At 41.4% G+C, this 20,793-nt stretch overlaps 1 protein-coding gene across 1 annotated transcript; it reads left to right on the forward strand.

Moving 5' to 3' along the window:
- Positions 1 to 10,656: 10,656 nt before the first annotated feature.
- On the forward strand, positions 10,657 to 16,828 carry ARMT1 (acidic residue methyltransferase 1). Its single transcript, XM_080389700.1, has 5 exons — positions 10,657 to 10,844; positions 12,356 to 12,461; positions 12,991 to 13,232; positions 14,673 to 14,838; positions 15,852 to 16,828. The coding sequence occupies exons 1-5, from the start codon at positions 10,795 to 10,797 to the stop codon at positions 16,617 to 16,619; spliced, it is 1,332 nt and encodes a 443-aa protein (XP_080245826.1). The 5' UTR covers positions 10,657 to 10,794; the 3' UTR covers positions 16,620 to 16,828.
- Positions 16,829 to 20,793: the final 3,965 nt, after the last annotated feature.

Consider the following 20,793-nt stretch of genomic DNA (forward strand, 5'->3'; position numbering starts at 1 on the left):
TGCATTTTCCTCCAGAACAGAAGCATGCTTTTGAAACAAATCTTCCAGCCACCATCATTTACCACACTTCTGATGTGTTAAACTGGATTTTTTTCCCCCACTAAATTAAAATGAAAGAGGAGCTCAAAAAATGCACCTGTGGTACTCCAGCCACAAGGTTTTGTGGTTTTTTTTTCAAATTGTTACATTTGTTACATGCATTTATTACAAAGGACCAGACTTGTGCCAAGGTAGGGACAATGTCCCAAAACTTACAAAATGTGCATGATGGATTCTCAAAACAGGGTTTTGGTTTTTTTCCTATAGGTCTGCTCCACTGTTTTACTTGCTAATATAGACAAAGTTTTATAAGTCCTGATGTGGCTTTGACAAAAAAACATTACTTTCCAGCATTACTCATGTTGTTTCAGAACTAGTGGAAGATAGACCAGCAAAACTCCCTATCTTCTATTATAAAGTGAGACTCCGCAAACAGGAATTTGCAGGGCCTAACACCTAAGCCTTGAAAAGTTCAACCTCTTTGCAGAAAGATCACAGGTCAAGTGACAAGGCATCAAATTCAGCCCATGTACAAATTCCACCCTCTGCTTTACTGCTCAAGCCATACAGGCCAGGTAGACTGAGGCCACAGCGAAAGATGCCTAAATATTGCACGCTCTTTTGCCAATACCTGAACTGAGACCACACACTTGGTCTGCATGAACTCTTTAAAGACTTCTCTTCCACTTGCTGTTCCAGTTCAGAAACGCATCATTTGATGAATCAATAGAGCAAGTTTTGGGTGTGGAGTTTGAGTTCACCATGGATTTGCCTGCGTTTTCTCATTTGCCTTTTCAAATATCACCCTTATCTATTTATCCACTCAAGATGAAACACAATTGAAGAGAATTTGGTCCATTTTGGTCCATTCTAAGCGGAGGTACAGGATCTGCCTCCAAAATGTCTTTAAAGAGGTTGAAAACAAGAATAATGCTTAAGAAGAACACTACAAAGCAACAAATCCACACAATAATTGCTAATTTGGATTTCTGTGTGCTAATATTTTTTTATTTTCCAAGATTCAGTGTTTGAGCTGCTAACCAACCAGTCCTACACACACAAGGCAACTACCAGAACACATCAGATCTGCTGGCATAATCCAACATCCTTTCACCGTTACTTCCTCCAAACTTTTGATAAATAGAGTACCTATTGTGAGAAGTCAAAAACCACACCATGAAGAAATGAAAAAAACTGTCAAAACCCACACTCCCAGGGTAAAATACCAGCAACAGCAACATTTGCCTTACAGTAATTCACAGTCATACTAGGGATTGTATGAAGTTTCTAACCCAAAGCTGTGAAACCACTGTTGGTTTTAATACAAAGGAACATGAAGCCTATATGCTAAAGCCCCTTGTCTTTTTGCCATGTTCAACTTCCTGAGCAAGATGATCGTTGGTAAATCTTGTCTTTGAAAGAGACCCACTAGAGAATCTTGCACTTGGATTATTAAGAGTTTGAGAGACAGCCAGATATTTGATAACCTCTACTGAAATGCCCATAAACACTACCTGTCATTCTCTTGGTTTCATATAATCTGTTTATTAAAAAAAAAAAAAAAAAAAAAAGATTCTACTGCCAACATATGAAAATCACAGCTGTTCTAGGGCATAAGGTTCCTTAAGCTATAAAAAGCTCCATTTGTTTTTCTCTTGTAGTATATATACTTCAACTAGTTCCAAGCCATACTTTCCCAAGTCTTCAGGGATACTCTGAGCGGAAATCAGAACCAATTATTTTGCTGAAGCCTAGCTAAGTGAAGCATTCAACAATTGCTAGGATATATTTGACTCAGTAAAAAAAACCAACAAAACAACCAAAACCCAAACAAACTATCAACTGCATTCTCTTTACTGGAACTAAGCATTTATGTGTATATCTTTTCCATTTCACTTAGTCAGCAAGATTCTCTCTCGCATGCCTTCCCCTCCAGCCCTCAGTGATTTACATTAATAGAACTGTGGGTATGGAAAGAAGATGCAACTTCAAATTACAAAATTTTTTTGACAGCTGAAGCACTACGGTGTCACATTACTGGAAGATTAATTAAAATAAAGAAAACTTTCAAAATCTTTTCAGTTAGCAAATTTCCATAGAAATTCTTTGTACCAGAAAAATTTCCAAATTTATTTTCCTGCATGCATCTAACTTTTCAATAACTCTAGTGTAATACTAATTTTGAGAAAAATTATCGTAAGGTTAACAGCAAGTGCTGGTTATACTGCTATTCTGTAAGGTTTAGTTATTTTTTTTTAGGCAAATGGAATTTTTAAGCAAAGCAATATTTTTATAGGCAGTATGATATATTCCTCAGTATTAGCAGAATAAGAATACAAAGTTATAAAAATTATATCCTCATCCATATTTAATTTCCCAAGGTATAACATTACTTTTAATATGTTTCAAAAATCTACCTCTAGGCAAACTTGTTATTTCAACATATCCATGTGAAGTCAGGTCATGACACAGATTACCAAGATGATATTCATCTGCTGTTGCAAAGGCTGTGCACTGCATCAGATTCTGCGCCAAAGGAATAAAGATTTGAGTTAGGGCAAGGCTGAAGCAAGATGTCTGTAAACAACTGTTTGCCTCAAATTTATCATGTGAGTGACATTTTTCATTTATTAACTCTTTTCCACAGTATCATTGCCATGCTGTCCACCTAGTGCACAAATACTAATGAGATTACTTGCTCCCTGTTAAGTGGCAAAGCAAATCACAGACTGAGATCAAACCAGGTGACATGAACAAGTCACACCAAAAACTTCGTTACAGAGCCACAACGGGAACCTTTCTTCCCCGAGTGCCAACCAAATGCTTTAACAGTACAGCTACACTTGCTACTCCTGTCCCATCCTACAGCTTATGCCATACTTGGCTGACCACTGAAATAAAAAACAAGATACCCCCAAAATCAGCTTTAATTTTACAGACAAATGGGTGTTCAACTATCCTAGCTTGTTTATCAAGCAGAAGCTCCAACTGCAATCATGATGTTCTTCCATGCACAAAGCTCACTGCCCAGCTAACTCCCAGGGTATGAGCTGCTGCAACACTGCAGCACAAAGTCACGAATCTCCTGGGCCAGTTGTAGGTGCTGCAGATCTACAATGTCCCCGCCTTGAGCTGAATCTTGCACTAACAACATAGTCTCAGCTGACACCACAGTCGAACAACAGCCAGTTTGCCTCAATATTCCACAACCTTAAATAACTAAAATGCCATATTCAAACAAGTAACTGGAAAAATGATGCTAACTTGCAACAAGACTGACTCATGCATGGCAAAGAAATCAGAAGTCATCCATGCAAAGATTTTCTTGATTAATCAAACAAATCACAATAAACTGATTTACAAATTCCACTAATTTTAAGTGGATTTCTTTGTTCTGATACTGTGTATGTCCCATGATGATGTTTTTCAGTACAATGTAGTGGAAGATATCCAGAAAGCAATGTGTCTCATTGTAGATCAGTCACTTCCCAGCTTTTTGTAACTAATACAAATGGGGATGTAACTAACAACAAATGAACAAAAGAACAGTACTCATCTGCAAGCATTTATACCCACAATACACTTCAACTTAAAATCCAAATTGTATTCTCACAGCACTCCTGCAGTATCAAACAGCAAGGCTTAAAAAGGTGTTGTACTCCTTGGGAGGCCTGTTACCATTCATCACATTCACAACCACACATTTAAACTTCTTTTTTAATGTTAATATTCTGTTACCACTTCCAAAGCTTTGCTTACACATCATCTTAATCCAGTAATCACTAACAGAAAATATGTTTTAAAATTACAATATTCATTGTAATTTTATAGGCCTATTTCCATGACTGTACTGTGAGGCTGAGTTAACAGTGGAACAGAACCGTTTTCAGTTCCCTCGCTGCAATACCTTTGAAAAGTTGCAATATCACAATTTTGTCTGTATAAATCCATTTTCAATCTCTAAACTGCAATGCAAATTATATATTTCAGATTCTCCCAGACAGCTCTGGTTACTAGAAGTATACATGTCCTGCCATGAAACCCTTCTGTCAAGAATTAAGGGCGCAAACTCTTATCATCTAGCTAGTGTATAATCTGAAAATATCTATCTTGCTCTATGCTTCCCATAGTTTATTACTTGTGCTATTGGCTATTGTTCACTCCAAAGCAGGTACACTAAAGGACAGACTTTCTGACTTACGGCTACAATTTTAGTTTCAATGTAAAGATGACACTGAGTTAGAACCAGAAGTTTTCTGCTAGACTACATGCCCGAAATAGCATTTTGGATATGCACTAGTTTGTTTGGTTTGGGGTGGGGGTTTTTTGTTTTTTTTTTTTTTTTTGTTTGTTTGCTTTTTTACACTGTACTGTTTTACTTGTACTTTTAATAAAATCTCGTCTGATGCGGAACATTGGAATTGGGTGTAATTTGAGGTTAAGATATCTAAAATACATGTGCCCACAGGCATGCTAGATACCTAAGCTTCCATGATAGTTGGAGAAGATAGAGCCAGGAAGTCTATACTGTAACGAGTGATTCATCTAATCCTAAAATAGACCTGTTTACTGGCTGATTAACCTTAATGCCATGCTTTCACCTGCACATTTCAAAAAACCAGAATACAAAATCTGTACTGGTACTAGAAAGAAACTCACCACCCTCCTCCTCTCTGCCTACAGCTGGGGCTTCATTGAGATTATATTCAGAGCACCGCAACAGCTATCCTTAGGAGTAGCTATCCCAAGTACCTTAAGGACTCCTTTTCTGTACCATCACACCCCCAACAACTGTACAGGCTCATGGAACCATCATTCTCCTTAGCTCATCCCTTCCACTTTAAGCATACACAATTTTATAGAAAGAAAACCTGTAGGATGAGCGTAAATCCTGATATCACCATAGGAATTAGTCTTTATCTTAAGTGTAGTAAATACTATATCTTTACTTGAATTTCAAGCTCTTTCTATACTATATGTCTGTAGCATTAAAAATTAGCTCTGAGGCTTTTCAGGCCATCAGACCTTATGATTTTAAGTAAGCTGAGTAGTGGTACTCACTGTCAGACTGACTAAACCAGTTAACTGCTTTCAAGTAACTCCTCCACCTATCCTGAAAAACTGGTCTTACCACCATTTATCACTGCTGGGGCTCAGCACTCTGCCTGTAAACAACACATGAAGACCAGGAGTGAGGAAGACCTCATTCACAGACTGTTCTGCAAAAGAAAGGTGTCAGCTGTCAGGCCCTCCCAGACAGAAAACACCAGAGATCCTCGGGGTTCATCTAACCGAGAACCTTTGGAGCAGGTCTAGGAGCTAACGTTCCAAGGGGCAGAGTGGTAAGGAGAAGAGGCAGCAGCCTGGCCCTGGGTACCTGCCCTGGCAATAAGCCCCACGTTACTGCAGGGTTCTTGGCTGCCTCCACACATGAGCAGCCTTTTTGTGACACCAGGATTTAGAGAAAACTGACTGTGTGGTGAAAAAAAACCCTCAAGAACCCTCCATTTGTGCTACTTCTATTAGTCATCTTGCAGAAATCAGCCACATCTGTAAGTTCTTTCTCTATACATACCTATAATGAAGTACACAAACAGGTAAAAAAATATGTTTATTCCAAAATACTGTCAGCCTGCGGTCAAGGTGACAGTCTGTCTGTACCCCTGCAGATAGGGCTATATCTCTGACCAAACCATAAGGGGTTTATTCAAAAATATCTTTCTGTTATGTCTGAATTTACGTGATTTCTGGCACAGCATTTTGCCCTGTGGAAGCTTCCCCAGAAAGCATATTATTATTTCAGTGTATCAGCAAGTATTTTCTCCATTTCTTCACAATGGAAGAAAGTAAAAATAGAAGTGCATATTACTTGCATACATATATATGAAAATGTCAAACAAAGAAACTACTTGCATTCTATGCTGCCACTTAAAAGCCTCCAGAATCTGAGAAAATTGTCACTTCAATTCACCCAACAACAAAAAGAGGAAATTTCTGAATGTAAATGTCATAGTATGAATAACAAACTTGAAACATTACATCATGTTTCAGGACTAATATTATTCACTTTCTTTTTTCAAAGCAATGGGAAAATACAAGTGGGAACTAAACTGTCTATAATGAAGTCTTTATGTTACATTAAAGCATATCCCTGGTTATCATACGAAATATTAAACAGAAGCATAGATAATGAGAAGGCAAGCATTAAAACCTCAGTTTCTGCGCTCACATTCAGTACATCATGTAATATGACATATTGTGCAATGTGGAAACTATTTCTGAAAGCACAATACTTGTTTCAGTCTCATCTATAATACTATTTTATTAACAATACCCTGGAACTCAGCTGTTTTTGCAGCTTGAGGCCAACAGCAACACTTCTTACACCAGATTTTCCTTGGAGATCTTGTATTCAAATGATCTTGGGTATTGAGGCTTGCAAAGAACTATCTTAGGGAGAAACAGCCACAAATGCACTGTTCCACTCACTTGTACCCAAAACAGTTTGTTGCTGCAGATACTCTGTATACCTAGGAGTCTGGCGATCAAGGTGCTATTTCTACACATGGACTAATTTTCCTCAAGGAACACTGGCTACATCTGCACCTCTGTTTCCCATCTGAAACTTAATCTGAATGTGAACTTAAACTATTTACTTTCATCATCATTTCTGTTTGAGTGAAGCCTTAAACCTGGGTAAATTGGACAAGCAAGGATACCTAGGGCAACTTAAATTATTCTGAAAGCTAGACTTCGTTTCTCAATATTAAAAGTGAGAAGCACTGTGACAGCACTGATTAAAAATTATTTTTCATGGACTTCATCTTCTCTCTTTAATAACTACTTATCTTCCCTCCAGTTTTGTTTACACATTGACATTAAATCTCTATTTTATCTTGAAAATACCAGACACACTAGTTTCTACCAAGCTTGTTTCTGTCTGCAGCATTCCAACACTAGGGTAAATAATTAAATCCTCCATCACTAAATAAACATGTTCATTTTACTAAAACATTACTCTAAACCCAAATTTGAATCTAAATTAAATTGATGAAGTTCCCTTAACGTTATACAGACTATAAATTTTATACTTTACCTCCATGTCTGATGGTAGTGGCTGGTTAGCTCTGGACGGCTGCTTGGTCCTTGGTGCCTTTGGTGGCCTCTTAACTGGCTGGTTACTGTGTTTTGGAATAATTTTTCCAGCTGATACAACCGAGTAAAATCTTGATGATATGTTGCTAAACTTTTTAATATGCTCTGCATTGAGCTTGTAGTTTTCCGTTATGGCCACACCAAAATGTTTCCAGGATGGAAAAAAACCCTCCCCACTCTGATAATAAACATTTTTTCCCAAAGCTGATCCATTTCCTTGGAGCAATTGCCAATTCTTCATTTGCACACATCGACTTGTCAAATAAGGGGAAGTGCTTCTCACAGCATACACATTCCAAGATTTTGCTGTTCTGTGAGCTGTTCCGTCAACTTCATTATTCTGCTTCAATAGCAGATGTCCAGTTTTCTTAAAGGTTTGGCATTGGCATACTGTTGTTAAAGTGTGGAAAGATCTAGTTGGAAAGTGCAGAAGTTTCAGTCTCATAGCTTCCCTCAGACCTGTATTTAAAACAAACAAAATCACCCATCAACCTTTTGGAAAAAATGAAAAACGGCATTATTTTTCCTTTATCTAAAAGGTCAGCCATACTCCTTCTGCACGTGTTAGTACTCCTAAGCACATACATATTGGTGGGATTAAAGAGCTTTTTTTCAATGCTGTGGAAATAGTCTAATTAAAATCAATACACAGTATTGAGCTGCGTGCTTGCAACATATGGTGAAAAAATAGAATTGGTTGCTACATCAATATATAAACAGGCATCTTTCTGTTGCTCAGTCTGCGTAGCTGTCTGCACTCCCAGTAACTCTGCCGACAAAATTACTCATGAGCAAGCACACACCTTAAAGAGGACATCACATTCTGTGAATCATTAGTTTATACGTAACAAAACCAACAATTAGATTACTGTGTGGTTATATGGGAATGTCACCTATGGAACACACACACTGATCAACATCAGCTCATAGTGCCTTATCATAAACGGCCAAGCATGGATCCAGCTCCATTCATCTGTCTCAACTACAGTGAGAGCCGAGTCAATCAGGTTACGGTCTCGATCCTGCTAGTATGTACTGGTGCAACAGGGACCTGGCTTGCAGATCTACCCATGCTGACAGAAACGCGACAGTGTCCTTACTCTGTTATTCCAGACTAAGAGTAGGTTTATTATATTTACACTACATTGCATGAGCTGGTCAAATAAACTTAGTATCCACAGGCCGCAGACTGAACACCTCAGTGGCTGTTTCACTTGCTGAAAAATCACAGTGTCAAATCCCTGCCCCCACCAGCTTTTATTAGCAAAGAACATTTCCCTTGTGACATAAAATCTATCTTCAGCAAGTTATTAATAAAAAAAGTCATTAAGTTGTGTAGTTTGAAAAAACTGCCAGTTTCAGATTATTTTCCAAAACTGTGTAAAGAAAGATCTTCAATACTACCCATACACTACCTAACGTAATAGTTCAAACAAGCATTTCCTTAAGAACAAATCATTGTGTGCTGACTGGAACAAGCCCTCCATCCTGACAAGGGTACCTAGATGCTAGCACAATATACACATAACTTGAAAAAAACCCAAATCTCACCCTGACGTAACTTAACAGAAGGGTAGTACCATAACTCTGGTGAACGATATACAATTCTAAAAAAAAAAAAAAAAAAAAAAAGGAAAAGATATAAACCACCTTTAGGCTATCACAGAGTAATTAATTAACATCGGTCATAATTTTATATACTCTTCACTTGTAGCTTTTTGCCAATTTAGTAAGCCCTCTTATTTGCATACTTATTAAAATAAGCTGTTACTTTTATTTTAAACTTGTCCTGTATTTAAAAAGCAACCCAAAAGACTCTGCCTGGGACAAGGTGCTGTTTTTAAAGGGCCTGTTACATCTGGATAATAGAGAGAGCTGGCAAACTCAGCAAATACAACCCAAGGTGGTGGAAATCCAGGACGAGGCAGTAAGTCTCTGGTGGTGCAGGGTAACTAGCAGAAAGAGACTGACAAATGCCAGGTAGATCCATACTTTCCTAGCCAACAAAATCTTGTGTCAAATCACAGCGATCCCAGGGGCGATTTTTCGACGGCACAGGCTAGTTACATAACGAACTCCATCGAGGAGCCCCAAGCCACATTTCCAGCAGCAGAGGCACCCAGCCAGCAAGTGCGGAACCGAGCAAGCCAGGAAACAAGCAGGACAAAGCGCTACCACAGGGCAGCGGGCGCCATCTCCGAGCAGCAGCCACAAGTCTGCACTTGACTTTCCAACGTCCCTTTAATACAAAACACACTTTATTCACGCCCGTTGCTTTTCAAGGCCGGGAGCCCAAGCTTACAGCGGCAGAGCCAGCAAGATGGACAAATAAGCCGGGCCCGCTCCACGGCGGACAGACCAGACCAGACCAGACCGGCCCGGCCCCGCCCCACCAGGTGCTGCGGACCCCGCAGCGGCGAGACGCCCGGGCCTCATCTGCCGCCGCGGCAGTCTGGCCGCGGCCAGCCAGGCGCTGCTCTCCTGCGCCTCGCCGCCGGCACGCTCGGCTCCGTCCCTTCCCCCACCCGGCGGCGGCGAGCCCCTCACCGCCCCCGGCGGTATGCGCGGGGGAAAGGGAGCGGCCCCGCTCCCATTGGCTGCCAGCCGGGGAGGCGGGAAGGAGGCGGCCGGGCAGCCAATCGGGAGGAGAAGGCGTCTCGCCTCCGCAGGAAGAGCGAGGCCGGCCCCGCCCCTGCCCCAGGCGGTGGCCGAGGTGCTCAGGCCCCGCCGCGCCGTGCGGCTCCCGGGCGCCCCTAGCGGGCGCGGGGAGGCACCACCCGCTAGGCCGAGCGTCACCCCGCGGGGGGCCCGGCCCCCCCTGTTCCGTAACGCTCGGCTTCCGCCGCTGCTGCGCCACCGCCGAGCCCTCCTCAGCGGAGCGGCCGCCCGGCTGCGGCGCCCCAGTACCCGAGTACGGGGCGAGGTAGGCAGGAGAGCGGCCCGGCAGCCGGCCTCGGCCCTGGCCCCGGAAGGGGCATTACGGGGGCGAGGGAGGGGACGGGGCAGAAACCCACCGGCCGCCCTCCCGCGGGTAGGGTCTCCTACGCCCCGAAACCGCCTCCCCTCGCTCGCCCTGCGGCCGTGCCCCCGGGGCCCTCCCACCCGCGGCAGGATCGGAGTCCGCGGGTGGGGCGGCCGAGACCGCCCCTAGTCGCCACGGCCCCCTGCGGGCGCTGCGGCGGGCCCAGCCCGCAGGCGTCCGCGCCGTCGCCCTCCGCCGCTCCGCGGGGCGCCGGCAGGGGCCACGCCAACCCCTGGCCCAGCACGAGCTCCCACCGGCGGCGGGAACCCGCCAAGGGCAGCCGCGCCGCCGTCCCGCCCCTCCCCACGGCGCCCGCCCGCCGCCGACCGCGGGAGGGGCGAGGCGGTTCCCGCCGCGCGCCAGCACTGACCTGGGGGAGGGGGCGAGCCGCTCTCCGCCGCGCGAGCCGCGGCCCCGCCCACCGCCCGCCGAGCTCCGCCAGGGCGCGCGGGCCGCCAGGCCCCGCCCGCCGGCCCGTCGCCGTGCCGCGCGGCGGGCGCGGCCGCCTCGCCAATAACGTCCGGCTGCCGCACCCCACTTCCGGGGGGCGGCCCGTCGGCTCGCGGGGGCGGAGCAAGATGGCGGCGGTGCCGGCGCTACCGGTTTCCCTCTCGGGCAGGTTTAAAGGGTCCGTCACGGCCTGGCGCGCTCGCCCCTGGCAGCGGGGTGGGGGGCAGGCGGGAGCTGCGGGGCTGGCCGGCGGAGGGCTGCTTTTGAGCGCTGGGCCCCCTCGGTCGGGTCCCTGCCTAGCGGTGGGTGCCGGGGGCGGGCGCTCGGCCCGTGCGGGCGGGCGGGGGCTGTGGCAGCAGCGCTGCGCCGTGGGCGGGCCCGCTGGGCCGGGGCTGTGCGGCCGGTAGGGGGCGCTGTGGGCGCGGCGGTGCCGGCGCCTCCTGGGGCCGGTGCTGCTTCGCCGCGCCCTCGCGGGGCGCTGCCGTTGTCCCTGGCCGGAGTGGGCCGCGCGGGGGGACGGGGACAGGGACAGGGCCAGATTGCGTTTTTGTTGTCAAGCTGCTCTGGGTTCCCCGCGCAGTAGCGGTACCGGTCCGGTTCTGAGGCGGGGACTCGCGGGGTAGTGGTTTCCGGGTCAAGTCATCCCTCACGCCGGTCCGAGCTCGCTGTAAGGGTGGTCGCGTTTTGCTCGTTGTCCTTCTATAAACGGTGTTCGTGGAAAACGCAAATCAAGTACATAGCAGAGAGCAAGTAGCATGGATTTTCTTGTCGGTACAAAACATGCTACAACTTTAAACAAACCTCTTTTAATTCTAAATTTCCTTGACTTTACACCTGGGTAACTGTGCAATCAGCGAATTTGTTTTTGCCTAGAATTAACTGCAATTTTCACTCTTTTGGCAGGGCCAGTCATTTAGCCCTTTCCTCTTTGAAAAGACTGCCGACCAATTAGAGATTTTGTTTGGTTTTTTTATTAGTGTCCACTGCTTTAGCACATAAACATACTTTCAAGACTGTGGTAGTTTAACCCCAGCCAGCGACTAAGCATGGGGCAGCTGCTTGCTCAGTGCCCCCCCCCCCAGTCCCACTGGGGGTGGGGGAGAGAATTGAAAGGGTCAAAGTGAAGAAAATGCATGGGTTGAGATAAGAACAGTGTAATAATTGAAATAAAATACTACTAATAATAAATTGTCATGAAAAAGAAAATAGCAAGGAGAGAGAAATAAAACCCAAGAAAAACAAGTGATGAAAGCGCTTTGCCACTAACTGACTGATGCCCAGCCAGTTCCTGGGCAGTGGTCCCCCCAGCCAACCTTTGCCCCAGCTTTATGTGCTGAGTATGATGCCATATAGTATGGAATATTCCTTTGGTCAGTTGGAGTCAGCTGTCCTGGCTGTGTCCCCTCCCAGCTTCATGTGCAGCCCCAGCCTATTTGCTGTCGAGGTGCCGTGCGAAGCAGAAAAGGCCTTGGTTCTGTGTGAGTCCTGCTCAGCAATAACAAAAACATCCCTGTGTTACCAACAGTGTTTTCAGCACAAATCCAAAACATAGCCCCATACTAGCTAATATGAAGAAAACTAACTCTATCCGAGCCAAAGCCAGCACAAAGACCTTGCATTTATTTAAAAAAATGGAAGGTATTTCATCATTTCCTCTCAATAATAAAATTTTGATCCTCTCCTTTTTAGATCCTTTGCATATTTTACGATTAAAGACAGACTGCCCCAGATCCTTACAAGAGTTATTGATACTCTGCATCGACATAAAAATGAATTTTTTGAAGAACATGGTGAGGTAAGAGTAACATCTCTTCTTGCCTGAGATCCCCAACCCGGCCCTTGAGACCCTTTCTCTGCCTTGTTTTTACTGGTTTCTTACTGCAAACATTATTTGTCTGTCTTAATCTTTTTTTCTGTTGTATTTTTTTCTTTATCATATCTTTCTTGTATCTGTTTTTCATTAATTTTTTCACTCACCTTTTCCTGATCTATCTGTTCTGCAACTGCTTCACTGACTCAAGGTTTTTGTGTTGGTGCAGTGTTCAATAGACTGTAGCATCTTCTGAACATGGCAATGTTTCGGTACTCTTCTCCCCTCTAATAAGCAAAAAGTCCAATATAATAAGAAGTCCCATGCGTGATTCGTTTTAGGATGTCAGGTGTAAAATGAGCTTCATTTACCAAAATGTGTTTTGGATTTAAGCTCTGATTTGTTGGAGACTCGTATTTGGCAATTAAAATTTACATCTTTCACGAAAAATTGATCTGTGTCTCTACAGGAATAAATATTCAGAGTAGGAACTTTTGTTCTCCACTTATTTCAGAAGGGTGTTGAGGCAGAGAAGAGAGCTATATCTTTCCTCTCCAAACTGCGGAATGAACTGCAAACAGACAAACCAGTGACCCCTTTAGAAGATGAGCTGCCTGATGCTGCGCTGTGGAACCACTACTTAGACTACCAACGAAATTTATCAAATGGAAATGGAGAACCGAGCTGGTTTCAGTCCCCTTGGTTATATGTAGAGTGTTACCTGTATCGAAGAATTCATGCAGCATTAGCACAAAAGTGAGTATTCAGTTGCTTGGTATATTGCTCTGCAAAACATTATTCTTTCCCATTTTTATGGGAAATCTCTCACCTGAGATTTAAAATTAACACTTTTTCTTCTTCCGTGCAGCAGCATTTGAAGCTTATTAGGTTTCTTAATTCTTTGGTTTCAGCTTGGTCTACATGAAAGCTCTTAAGCTTGACTGTATAGCTTGACTTTCTTGCAGACTAATTTGCATTGTAATATGAAAGTTATTTAGCATTTCTAATAGGTTTGTTAGTCTAGAATTATCTCTTAAGACATATGTTAGTCTAAAACACAAGACTGTGAGAGCCAGTAATCTGTTGGGCATTCTGACTTGTTTTCCTGCTTGAAATCTGAAGTTACCATTTGAGAATGGTTTCTTAAAGCAGTAGACCCAGCTTAATCAGCCCCTGTTGTTCATTCTACACCATCTTCTTAGTTACAGCAGTGTTTGCAGACCATATGTTGCATCAAACTTTGGGAGCTGATCCTGGTTAAAAATAACTTGGCAGGAAAAACTTCTTGTGCTGGTACTGTGGAGGGGTGCCAGTACAATGTAATGGGGTAGGAATGATCAGCTTAAGTTCCCGCTCCTGCCAAAATAATTGAAAGCTCCATACGTGCTGGATTTGCCCATAGTATTACAGAGGTGCAAACACAGTAATGGGACTCTGTTTCTACTGCTGTGTTGCATAATTTGAACACTTGTAGCAAAAACTTCAATATGAGATGGATCTGCTGGGTTGTGTTTAAAAAACTCAGCAGATACTTTTCATTAGTAAGCTTTAAGTTTCTTGACCTCTGTTGTTTAGCTGCTCTTAAGCATATGCTTGGATGAAAGTTCAATCATTTGTCAAAAGGAGTACATTCAAATATGTTTCATAATAGATGAGGCTATTTTTGACATATTACAAGAACTGAATAGTTTTGTCATCTTTGTCATGTTAATTTTCTGAAATCCTACTTAAAAACTTCCCTAGGAATAACTTCATATCACTGTAAGAGATTTTGGTATGGAACATACACTTCAGCGTGCACAAATGCGCTTAAAATTGGGCAAGCAAATTCACTACATTAGTTCACTTGTATGTTACAGTTTTAATTTTCTGTGTCTGAAGACTGGAGTTCGAAATTGTTACTGTGTGTGCAGCTCCCAGAATTGTGCAACTGAACACTTGTTCACTTTCAGAATATGTTGCTAGAAATATAAAGATGTATTGTATACTGTCTGTTTCAGTGAGATATGATATCAGGCTGTTACTGAGATGTGTGAAAGTCTAGTATGACAAATTAGAAGTCGAAAACCTTAACTAGGGCCCATAGTATGACCTAAAAAAGTTGAGCTTTGAGCTTGCATTTTGAGGTGCATTTGGTGTGCTGCCATGGAAAATGTGGTAAATGTGTTAATATATTTGTTCTCCTTCTACATTTAGCCCGCCTATTGACAACTTTGATGTATTTAAGGAAGGAAAAGCTCAAAATTTCTTTGAATCCCAAGAGGCTGTTATTGCCTTATGCACTTACTTTCAGGAACTTCTTAAAAATATCAAGGATCTAGATGAAAAGCAACTTCAGGAGGAACTTTTTAAACTACTGCAGGTAAACTAGTAGTGCTTAACATATGAATTTAAAACATCTCTCCTATGTAACAAAAACTTGAGGTTATAAAGAACCTGAACTTCACCTGGAAATTAAAATATAGGCCTTTTGTATGTAAAAATATGAAGAAATTCTGACAGCTATACTGTATTGCTGCTGCTCTGGAAATACTTAGATTTTGGTTGCTTGTATTAAATGTGACATTTTCATTATACTGCTGGTCTCCATTTTGTATTTGAAAACTCCTTCAAAACCAGTATCTCTAAAACATTTTAAGACAAGTTCCAGGTAGCCTTTTTGTTATTTAACTATTAAATTGCAAAACACTTCATTTTATTGATGCTTAGAAAATTTTTAGGCTTCTTTGGAAAAAAATGTTAGAATTCAATCTGAGCCAAAAGTAGTTTAAAAGCTTTTAAACTTTTATAATACATATATATATACATATCCAATATAATAAACTTTTTAAATATAATGGAAAATAATACCTTTGGGTAGAATACAAAATATCATGATTACAAAAAAGTCCCTGAGCTAGCAACAATGCATACCAAGTGTTTGATGAATCTTTATAAAGACCCCATCAGTGTGTACTTAAAATAAAAGTTCTTACTTGACTGCATGTAATAAAAAAGTAAACATGCTTTTATTACTCCTTTCTTCGTGTACCCACTGATATTTTCTGGAATTACAGTATGGAGAGTATTTGTGTTTTAAGCTTTGTGATCAGTGTATTTATGCTGATCTAAATCTCCCACCTTTGCCAATTCTGATGCATTTTTCTGATGCATGCATAAATGTACAACGTTGTTTGGTTTCTTCCACAAAATCTTGTCTATATTAAGATTTCTGCACAAGAAGTTGAATTTTATTAGGGCTTGGAGGGAAATGTGGAGTTAGTGCCTGCATGTCTCTGAAATGAAAACAAAGAAACAAAATCTTTAGCGTATGTGAAGTTTAAAATATAACTACAGTGAGACTTAGCAAATGTTTTTTTTTTTCCCTCCTTCTAGGTGTCATTGTGGGGCAATAAGTGTGACCTTTCTTTTTCAGCTGGTGAAGGCAGATCTCAGAAATCTAGTCCTTTACAGTCCCTGGAAAACATGATACCTTACATCTTAGTGAATGATATGGAAAAACTTTGGTCACTGCTTGTAAACACCAAAAAAAGAAATACAGAAAAAAGTAATGTTAGAGTTGACATAATCCTGGATAATGCTGGATTTGAACTTGTAAGTGATCTTGTGTTGGCTGACTTCCTGTTATCATCAAAGCTAGCCGATGAGGTCCATTTTCATGGAAAAAGTATTCCATGGTATGTGTCAGATACCACAAAGCATGATTTTAACTGGACTGTTAAACAACTGCAGTCAGCTAATCATATGTGGATGTCTAGATGTGGGATAAACTGGGAGGGGAATTTGAAAAAGGGAGTTTGGGTTTACCATGATCACATGTTTTGGACTTTGCCACATGACTTTTCCAGTATGGCTGAAGTTGCTCCTGACTTGTATGCTGATCTACAGAAGTCAAACTTGCTTCTTTTCAAAGGTGATTTAAACTATAGAAAATTAACAGGAGACAGAAAATGGGAATATACTGTTCCGTTTTGTCAAGCCTTGAACAAGTTTCATCCTGCACCTCTCTGTAGTTTGAGAACACTAAAATCTGACACTCAGGTTGGCCTAAAACCTGGACAGGGTGAACAAATTCAGGCTTCTGAACCTGAATGGATGGTAAGTGGAAAATATGGGGTGGTTCAGTTTGATGCTGCTCTCTAAATGGTTCCTAATACCCTGAAAGAGATTCCATCTGAATTTTAACTACTTTCTCTGTTCCGTGCTTCACTTCAGCAAAGATTCGTTGTTTGCACTTTTTCCTCCGAAATGATTTGTTGGTTTTGTTCAACAAAAGACTTTGTTGTACAAAAGTTTACAAACTGTCTTTGTATACATAAATCAGTCTGCATTTCAATATATTTTGTTTTCCTCATGTCCTGTGTCAGCAAATGTTTAAGATAAACATTTATTTGTCCATAATATTTTTTTTTCTTCATCAGTGGGTATGAGAGTCCATGGCTAACAAGTGAAAAATCTGCTTCAGAAACCAGTTCCTCAATCCCACATTAGCATGCATTTACTTATTTCAGGATAATTTGTGCTCCATATGCCATGTATTGCATGAAAGTTAATATTTTAGAGAATGCAGAAATCAATTCCAGATAGGTTTTTTGGAACTCATTGTAGGATCATATTTTAAAATTGTTGAAAATTGAGTTGACTTCTACCAAGATTTTATTACATAATTTGGTTTTTGCTTGCTTCATGTCTCCATGGACAGGTAACTTTTGATGTTTTTTATATAGTTGACGGTATGTTGAGAGAAAAGTTCGTGGGTGATACCTTATAAATACTGACTTCAAATTTGAAAATTAAATTTTAATTTTAAAATACAAGTAGATGTTGCTAGCCGGTTGCCTGTAGGAGGGGTGTTGTCCCACCTGGTGGGAAGGTCAATGGCAGAAAGGACAATCTCACATTAAGAACATGGAAGATATTGTTTATCTAAGAACCTCTACCAAAAAAAAGCACACAAAAAATCCCACCAGACAAACCAACCAGCCAACCCAACCGGTTACATTGATTAGATTTTAAATTTAATACAGATTTGAATTAGAGGTGGCCTGTCTGCAGTGTTTGTGTTTCAAGAACTACTGCCTCTTTCTGTTGTGATAATTGTCTGTCAAAAGTATTTATTTTTTTTTTTTAAGAAGGATGCTGTCATTTGCATGGGGGAAATACAACCCCAGTTGCACTGAGAAGTATATGCTAGAGAAGTGTATACCATACAGGTTGCTGCTAATTGGAACTGTTAGATGCCCATTTCTTCTCCTCTACCTTGGTCTCAAATTCTTCAGAATTTTTGGGAAAATTTAGGGATAGTTTAGTGAGTGACATGAAATGAAAGTGGAAATGCATTATCCATTTATAAAGGAAAAACTGAAATTGAGTCTGTCAAGTCTTAAAGTACTTCTGAGGTTTGAAATAAGACCTCTGATAGGGGACTGATGTAATGCCAGTGATAACCACAGGTTTGTTAGAAAACAGCGACAGCATAGAGTCTGACTGGGTTATGTCCTTGTCTAGAGCTGCTAAAATGCAGTGAACTTGCCCCTGGTAGCCAAGGTGGCTGTGTTGTAGAGATCAGGAGTAGACAGCAGAAAAACTTCTATCTCACATATGTCTTGCACAGTGAAAAGGAGAGCTCAGAAGTGGCCCTATCTGAATACATTCTGGAAGTGGTGCTATGGCAAGGGAGCTGGAATGATTGTGTGGTTGGTAGAAAGTGGATTTAGAAAGACTTTTGCACTTATGGTTAACCTAAGACAAGAATAAGCTTTGGCAGGCCTAAAGAAGTGGGAGAGGGGGAAGTATTTGATACCTATTTCAGGCTTTGAAAATGAAGCTGGATTCCTCTTCTGGTCAGTGAAATCACTGAAAAAGCATGTCTTCCAAAGTGGAGAGAATCAGCTGCTGCTTATTGTGTTCATACAATAAAGATCTGTACAGTGGATAAATAAGCTCCAGCTGCTGATGACTTTGGGTTTTTTTGGTTGTGTTCTTCTTACATCTGAAAGTATATTAATATTTCAAAGTTGCAAACTCAAGTAAGTATTCAAAAACAAAGATGCTAGGAATTTCAGGAGGCAATGTGATATTGTAGGTAGGGTTCTACTTTTGAGACCTGGGTTTGGTGTTCTCATATCTGTCATGGCTTAGTACTCCTAAAGTATGAATTCATGCTCATCCTTAGGCACCTGATTAAACTGCGTAAGTTAGAAACCCAGTCAAGAGCTGAAGGTCAGACTGCTGAGGGTCTCTGACTAGAGAGAGCTCAGGGGGCTCCTGTGAATCTGGGCACTGGAGCCTGTTTCTCATCTGTGAAAATGCTTGTTTCAAATGCACTTTGAAGCAACAACTTTGGGTCAAGAGCAGAGGGATGGAAGTTGTTGAACATGTGCAATGCAAACTTCCCGCCTTGTTCAGAGAGACAAAATGATTACAGGAAGAAATCTGCATTGCCTGCGGACAGATTGTTTGTAAGATTTTTGCTGTGTGCTGGCTTAATTTGCTGGGGAGGTTTAAAAGTGTGTAATGGCCAAGAAGAGAAAGGATTATTTCACTGTTGAGGCCACCCTTGAAGAGTAGATTTGTCTTTTACACAATCTTTACACAAACTGAGAAACTTGGTTTCATTTTTCACTGGTGTTTAATGTGTGTCTCTGCCCAGGTTGCTTTCGAGCTGTTATTTCTGGGAATTCACAATGCAGATCAGTGCAAATGAATATTCCGAAGTTATGATAAATAGAATCCTACAGAATGCTAAGTCACCTAGGAGATGCAGCAGTAATCACTCAGTATTACTGAATCATCTTATTGGAGATTGTTGCATTAATGTTTATGAGGAAGTAGGGTGATTTCATGAGTACTGTAAAACGTAGTTTAACTTAGATCAGCATTTGAATGCTAATGTAAGATATAATGTCATGCTGAAAAAAAAAGGAAATACATCAAGTTAGTTCTGTTCTCCAGTTCATTAAGTGACCACTTTTGATCTTTTGCCCCTCACAAAGAGAGGTTTATGTGGTAATATACTGTGTGACTACATAGTTACGTGAGGAAAGTACAGCCATAACTGCAATTACAGCTATAGAAGTCAAACAAGTATTTGGAAAAGTGCTATATATAGACAGAACTGAAGGGGCAGCATACTTTTCTGTTTCTTGGGTTGGCTATGTTTTTGCAAGAATTGGATTGATTCTATGATATAAAAATAAATGGTGCTGTAATGCCAGTGTTACATTCTCCCATGCCACAAAGAAGTAGTGAAGACATATTCCAATGAGGCACTGTGCTCTGCTGTTGGGTTCGCTACAGTTTAGTAGGAGATGCTTTTGTAGATACTCAATTACTTGTGGAATACAGCTTCATAAAGTGGCAGCATGTGCCTACTGCATTTATGTGGAATTTGCTGTTATACGACATAAAGCATATGTTATAACAATAGCACATGCTATAATACAACTTTTTTTCTTCTTGAGTATTCAAGAAAGTTGCTTCTGTACATCTGTGTTACAACTGATTACCCAAAACACTTACACAGCATAACTCAGGAGCTGCCTGTTTGTGTACCCAAATTCTTGAGATTTTATTCATTTCATGTGCCATTTGAGTATTTGTAGCAAAAACATGGGCATTTTCAGTAATTCTGAGGACCACAATAGACCAGCGTCTTTTGACTTACATTTTTTTGTTCTACCTTTTGAGAAACTCTACTTGTAAATCAGTTTTTGATAGCAATGATTTGATTTGTGATGAAACAGGAGGAAAAGTAATGTCACAGGCACAGTGAAAGCCACTATACACATCTGTCTGAATACTTGATAATTCATTAAAGAAGATATGATAATTCTGTATGTATATAAGGCTTCTTAAAATAAATAGATGTGGAAAGTAAGTTGATTGTATGACTGGAAATGGTTGCAAGAATATTGAAATAAAATACACAATTTTGTGCGAAAGCCAAACATCGTTTTAATATTTTGGGGGCTGGGAAAGCCAACTTAAAATTATTCAGGTCTTGGTTCCTGAAGTTGTTTTCTCTGATACAGATGTTATACAAAAACCTGTAAACCATACTTATCTAATGAGGTGCAGGAGATGGGTATCATAAAATGTTCCTCCTCATCAAGATTGGGGCAGTATTAAGGAATTTCCTACCTTGTTACTTTATCAATATTCTTGTCCAAATTTCAAGACTTTAAAGCATTGATTGAGTCTCTTACAATGTATCTGGTAATTACGTAAGGTTGGTGCAGCTGATGGTGTCGTTATCAGGATCACTTCCTAAACGGATAGGTGTTCCATATGTTGTCAACAAAAATGGAAATTTTTT

The sequence above is a fragment of the Falco punctatus genome (genome assembly GCF_963210335.1).
Source record: "Falco punctatus genome assembly, chromosome: 5".
Taxonomy (NCBI): Eukaryota; Metazoa; Chordata; class Aves; order Falconiformes; family Falconidae; genus Falco; species Falco punctatus.